Raw genomic sequence first — 6,597 nt, forward strand, 5'->3', positions numbered from 1 at the left:
CAATATGCAAAATGGCAATGCAATATTCAAAATGGCATTGTATTTCTGTATTTAAATTTACATTTTCCATTACCCATACGTGCAAAGTTTGGTGCAAAAGTAAAATGAAAATTAAATTATATAATTTACATTTGCCATTTCCAACAGTAGTCTTAATATGTAAATTGCATGCACATTTGAACGCTTTATAAGTTGCGAAATGAGAATGAAAATGTATAACACAAATTGATTTTATATGTGTAACATGTTCAAGCGGAAATGGTAGCAAAATGATCATTTAAATGCTATTTGTCCTAAATGCATTTAGACTAACAGTTAGAACACTTAGGATTGCATTTTCATCATGACGCCGTGGGATATTTGTAGCAAAATTCAATTTGAAAATGCATTCCGAGCTGACCACGCCCACCCTCCATCAATCATTGCTTCAAGGCGGGAATTGGCGGAAGCGTGTTACGTTTGGATCGTTTGAAACATGGCGGCTGGAGATCTGATAAGATCGCTGAATTCACTGGCAGATGAAGTGGAGCGTGAACAGAGAAATATATAGAAATATAAATCAGATTCCAATCAGAAACCCAAACTCGTAAAATTTAAAATTAAAATGAGAGACAATTATCCGTCTGTAAATTGCTCCAAAGAAATTGAAAATGAAAGTTTGAAGCCAACTTTTCATTTGGTTCATTTTGATGGTGCGAATTGAACAAAGAACTGCAAAGGGTTACACGGACCCACCGTCTATATAAAAAACACTAATAAAACCATCTGAACTTTTAAGAACTGCATTTTCTTACCAATAGGTATGGAATCAGGAACAGAGATAGGACATAAACCAAACAAAAGAAACCTGAAAAACGCAAAATTACAAAAATTTAAATTTTTACACTTATATGTAAAAATACAGTGGCTGAGAGAGCTCAACGCGCTGCAACTTAAAGAGCACCAGCAAATTAAGAAAACATCTCCATCAGTTTGACAACACGCGCTGCAAAGCCTCACAACACAACCAAATACAGAAAAGCGTTGCAAGTAGCACAGACCACAACGGATTTTTTTATTTTTTGGTTTTTACCATTTGTGTAATCACACAAACAGCTACCATGGTTAAACTATGGTTAGTGTAATTTACAACATGCAACGCAAATGTTTAATTTTTTTAAAAGATAAAAATAATATAACATCTTCGAAATATATGCGAAATTATCATAGGGACAAATCAAAACTCACCACAGCAAAGAACGGTACATGACCATAAAGAAAGTTTCTGCCAACTGTATATAAACTTTGAGTAGAACAAAAATGATTCTCCAAAAACTTTATCCCGATGAATTGAAGTGTCTTTTTTTTTTTTTTTCAATAGCTCAGCAGCCGCGTGGCGCTTCATTTTGACGAGGAAGAACACCTGTCAGATTGGCTTAGTTAATCAATTTGTATATCACGTGGTCATTTTTAATGTTTTCCTTTTTATTAACAGGTTTTAGCGGAAGAAGTTTGCACCTGACACCCGATTAAAGCTTATAAACTTATGGTAAAGTTATTTTAATAAACAATATGTTCTTTTGAGGTGGATCTTTTTTCTTTTTATATATATATATATATATATAAATTGGTTGAACCTGCTCAGAGAACCAATCTGAACAACGTGGTTTACCAATCGGAGTGTGTTTCCCAAAAGTAACTTTAGCTAGCTATATAATAGCAAATTTCACTGAATTCTACTTGTAACGATGGAACTTGTGTTGTTTTTGGGAAACGCAACAGAAACCAGACTCGCTCAGGAAGTTACCGACTCATTTAACTGAGAATCAGTGAGAGGAGCAAGAAGTGAGCATTTGGAGTGAATATATCTGACTGATCTGTTACTTTAATAGCAGACATGTTACAAATGAAGCTTACTTTAAATATGTTAATGACTTGATTGCAAAATGTAACATGCAAAATGTAATGTAAATGAAGTAGCAAGCCTATAGTTTATTGTAAATACAAATTATATTGTGTTCAGCTGAATCATGGCTGCATCAAGCTAACTCTGGATATAAACATCCATTGACATAATATGAATTGCACATGATTTGTAAATTATAGCTTATAGAGACATGTCCAATATAATTGTGAAATGGTTTGTGGCTAACATTAAAAAAAATGTTCATAAGGCAACCATAGACCTACTATTGTTTGAGAAATAGTCTGGTTTGTATTAATGATGAAAGTTTAAGTTTTACAAGAATGGATAGTTAAAGGGCATTACTCTGGAATTTTTCTGACAATATGTCTCAAAGTTTGGCTAAGGAAAGTGTATGAAAGATTTTGTATAAAACATTTTTGGGAAGCGATCACTTTTTGAGGAATATTGGAGTAGAGTTATCATCAGTAAGTATTGATAGATTTAAATCTGCAGATTGGGATAAATTTAAAGAGATATGTGAGAAAAAGTTTAATGTTAGGAAAGTAGTTAGATCAGCAAAAAGAAGTCGTAGCACAATAGACTCAATATTATGTCTTAAGAATGATATAAGAAAAGCGCAAGTGAGCAAAGAAGTGTTGATGGGAGTGTTTTTTTATGTAGAGAAGGCCTACAATATGATGTGAAGGGAAAGATTATTAATTAAACTGGATACAATTGGAAAGGTAAATTAACAGGTAAATTATATAACTGGATTATGTTTTTTTTTATGGATAGGACAATACATGTTAGGGTGGGGAAATTATATTCAAAGATTCATGCAACTGAAAATGGAACACCACAAGGAAATGTTTCAAGCCCTATTCTTTTTAATATAATGAAGGTTTTTTTTTCTTTTTTTAAAGTACAAGGAAGATCAATATACGGAGATGGTGGTACATTATGGAAGAGCGGAAGAAATGGAAGTTAGAAAGGAAACTCCAAGAGGCCATAGGCGAAGTAGGAAAATGGGCAAATTGCTGGGGATTAAATTAACAATTAAATATCTATAATATGTTAGAGCAGGTATCTGTGGTAAGAAACTTTTAGTTTTGGATAGATACAAAATTGACTTTTGGCATCCTTATTCAAAAAAATTATGACAAATGCAAGCAGGGTATATATTAAGATGTCTGGCTGGAACAGATTGGGGTGCTATCTGACAATCGAGACTTGTTGGACAATCACTTTGGAGAGTACGTTGCGCTTTGATTAGATCTTCAATAGACTATGGCAGTTTCATATATATTTCAACATCATTGAAGAAAAATATACACATTATACAAACTCAGGCATTAAGAATATGTTGCTCTGCATTTAGCGCATCACCAGTAGCATCTTTGCAGATAAATGGGGAAATACTATTAGAGTTAAGAAGACTGCAATTGAGAATGGTTTATTTGATTTCAATTAAAGGTCATGAAAATAAGGCTCCACTTAAAATATAATGGAGAAATGCTGGGAATGTGACTATTCAAAGTTGGAAAGCTTTGGAAGGTTTCCTGATAAAGAGGCACAGAGAATGGGAATGGTTGTGGAAATTAGTCCAACAGTCAAACATGCCTATTATTCCTCCATGGACATGGTTATATTCCAGTCCTTCAGATGATCTTTAGTTGAAAAAAAGTAATTCTGGATAAACAAAGATGTGTTTCAAAGGAGATGGCAGTGTGGCAATATTGGGACCTGAAATATTGTGGGACATAAGAGAGCGGTTACATACAGGACAAACAGCACTCAATCAGTCTTTACATGTCATTGGAAAACATGATACAGGATTTTGTAGCACATGTACACACCCAGAGACAGTAATGTACAGTGTGTCAGATATCAAAATAAAAAGGTTAATGTTAGATAATCAAATCAAGTCATTCGATAAAAATAGTTTGTCACTTAAAAATTTACGAAGAAATTCCCTACAGGATTCTAGGTTTTACCAACTTTACCAACAAGGCAACAGATCTAATTAAAATAATTTAGATAAACGTTTTTCTTCTTTTTCTCCCCCCTCTGTTTTGTTCATAGACTGTGGTTTCGTTTGATGCTCCACCCTGAATTAGCATTTCCCTTGATATCATCGCCTCACACTCCATCCCAGTAGGTGGCGGAATATGCACCAAAAGCTGGTTTGCCAACCGCCATTAAACATCATAAGAAGAAGAAGAAAAAGATGCTCCACCCTCCATCTCAGTAGGTGGCGGAAATGCACAATACGTTTGCTTGCCAACCGCCACTAAATCAAAAGAAGAAGAGGAACATCCGTTGTAAACACATAATAATTTTCGTTATCATGGAAGCTGTTGTTGATGAGGTTGTTGCCCCAGAGGATCTGGAGGTAATTTGTGTTATTTTTCCATGTTGTGCATTTCCGCCATTAAACATCATAAGAAGAAGAAGAAAAAGATGCTCCACCCTCCATCTCAGTAGGTGGCGGAAATGCACAATACGTTTGCTTGCCAACCGCCACTAAATCAAAAGAAGAAGAGGAACATCCGTTGTAAACACATAATAATTTTCGTTATCATGGAAGCTGTTGTTGATGAGGTTGTTGCCCCAGAGGATCTGGAGGTAATTTGTGTTATTTTTCCATGTCTGTTTGAAATGATTAATTCAAAAAAATTATGATAATAATAACACTATGAAACATCATGTGCGAAAACTTCCTGTCTGAATAGAATTGCCAAATGCTCTATAACCTCTTTTAGATTAATTGTCTGTATGTGAGTGCTTACTGCTTAGAGCTTTTTATTTGCCCTGATGATCAATTGAAAGCGAGTTTTTGGCGTGGACACGTTGTCAACATTGTATTATTTTGATTTTCAGAAATTTGAGAAGAAATACAAGGCAGAGTTATCAAAGGGTTCTGTGTCTAAAGACACGCAGTTCGAGTATGCGTGGTGTCTGATCAGGAGCAAACACCCGGAGGACATCAAGAAGGGAATAGTGCTGCTCGATGGTAACTGAATACTAAAACTCTATAGTTTTATCCTATTTCAAACATTTAGCAAGTGCCCACAGCGATCACAAGCCCAACAAAAGTCAACTTAGTTGCGAAAGAAAAAAAAATCAAAATTTTAATCATTTTTGACATCTGTTCTTTTTTTTATCTCTCTTTTCATAAATTATTTTGTTGTCTAAGAGCAATCGGTGTAACAAAATGAAAACCTCCTCGTTGCAGAACATTTGAACTCTTGATTTTATCAGATTTAAATCAAAGACGTACATTTGTATTCATATTTACATGAACTCAATTAAACCATAAATATTTTAATTAAATGTTTTAATAGGTTAAAAAAGTCTTGATAATGAAGCTTCCAGTGCAAACATATAAATTCAAGACACATAATAATACAATTAAAGAATAAACATTTGAAAAAGTATAAAACAGTTAGGTTAAATCAGAATAGACATATTTACAGTATTATGTATAATATTATGAATAAATGTGATTGAATTTTAAAGATATTGCACTAAACCGTGGGAGAATTGCACTAGCCAACAGTTCAGAGAAGTTGTGGCCAGGGTGAGTGGAGTCTGTGATGATTTTCTCCACCCTCTTCCTCACTTTGGAAGAGTACAGGTCCTGGAGGGTGGGCAGGGGAACACCAATAATCATCTCAGCAGTCTGAACTGTCTGTTGTAGTTTTCTGGTGTCTGGTAGCTGAACCAAACCAGAAAGTTACTGAAGTGCATAGAACGGACTCATTGACGGCTGAGGTCAGCAGCTCCTGTGGCAGGTTGAACTTCTTCAGCTGGCGAAGGAAGCGCAACCTCTGCTGGGCCTTTTCACACTTTAATTAGATTTATAGTGAACTGAATATTTCTTACAAAAGCACCTTCAAGTTACACAGTGTGTTCTTTTTTTATTTAGACAATTAGTCTTTTATATGAATTTTATACATTTGTATCCTTTCATTCAGTTGCGAGTTAATTGCTTTCTAGTCTCGTCTACTGCATAAGTATGAGTGGAGTATATTGATGTGCTATTAAGTTGCTAAAACTCATGTATGTTTCATAAAGATGTTGACCTTCAGTAATGATACTTTTAAAAGCATAACAGTGTGATTTACATGACTTTCATGGAGTGGTTTTCTGTTGAAATGAGTGCTCTTCACTTTGAGTTCAGAGTATTGAAGTGTCCAAATGAGAATCACAATGTGTGACTGAGTCACCACTGTGAAACATATTGTACATGGTAAGTCTAAATATAATAATATTTTGTGAAATGTTGTAGCCATTCAGTAAGAAGATAAGATAAGTTGATGTCATAATGAGTGGAATAAATGGCTTCCTGTCCATACCACACTTGTTCAATTTCCTATCCTTTCACTCAGCAGCTCATCAGCAGCTACCCAGTGAGCTATCTAATCACTTTAGTACATTAAACATTGCTCAAAGCGTGGGCTTTTTTTTTTGCAACTTCGCAGTAGTTAAGTGCCACAGCTCTTGTTATCTTGATTCTAGATGACAACACTTTGTTCTTATCTGATAGGAGTGACAATGAAAAGGTTATACATTTTATTGCTGTCTTTGGTTGAACCCATGATTTTGAAGCAAAGTGAGCAGTGTTACTGCAGTGACACATTCATAGTTCACTGTCTTGCTGAGACATTTGTGTATACCCTCAGGAAAAGTGAAATAAAAGGTGTGGGCAC

At 34.8% G+C, this 6,597-nt stretch overlaps 2 protein-coding genes across 6 annotated transcripts in view; one reads left to right on the forward strand and one right to left on the reverse strand.

Moving 5' to 3' along the window:
* LOC107684368 (uncharacterized) overlaps window positions 1–1,365 on the reverse strand; it is a 23,926-nt gene extending 22,561 nt beyond the window's left edge. For 2 of the 4 annotated variants that reach the window (XM_016480618.1, XM_016480617.1), the window contains exons 1-2: window positions 1,228–1,365; window positions 795–847 (exon numbers count right to left, since the gene is read on the reverse strand). In XM_016480618.1, coding sequence (XP_016336104.1) covers window positions 795–847; window positions 1,228–1,253 — 79 coding nt within the window. In that variant the 5' untranslated portion in view covers window positions 1,254–1,365. The remainder of the gene's footprint in view (window positions 1–794; window positions 848–1,227) is intronic. The other 2 variants (XM_016480620.1, XM_016480619.1) reach the window with 1 other exon arrangement.
* Window positions 1,366–4,153: 2,788 nt separating this feature from the next.
* Window positions 4,154–6,597, forward strand: part of LOC107684370 (mitochondrial fission 1 protein) — a 4,747-nt gene continuing 2,303 nt past the window's right edge. Inside the window, exons 1-2 of one of the 2 annotated variants that reach the window (XM_016480622.1) lie at window positions 4,154–4,277; window positions 4,766–4,898. In XM_016480622.1, the coding sequence (XP_016336108.1) occupies window positions 4,233–4,277; window positions 4,766–4,898 (178 nt within the window). In that variant the 5' untranslated portion in view covers window positions 4,154–4,232. Of the gene's footprint in view, window positions 4,278–4,386; window positions 4,511–4,765; window positions 4,899–6,597 lie in introns of those variants that run through there. The other variant, XM_016480621.1, reaches the window with a different exon arrangement.

This window comes from Sinocyclocheilus anshuiensis, unplaced genomic scaffold (genome assembly GCF_001515605.1).
Source record: "Sinocyclocheilus anshuiensis isolate Anshui unplaced genomic scaffold, SAMN03320099.WGS_v1.1 scaffold29, whole genome shotgun sequence".
Lineage (NCBI taxonomy): Eukaryota > Metazoa > Chordata > Actinopteri > Cypriniformes > Cyprinidae > Sinocyclocheilus > Sinocyclocheilus anshuiensis.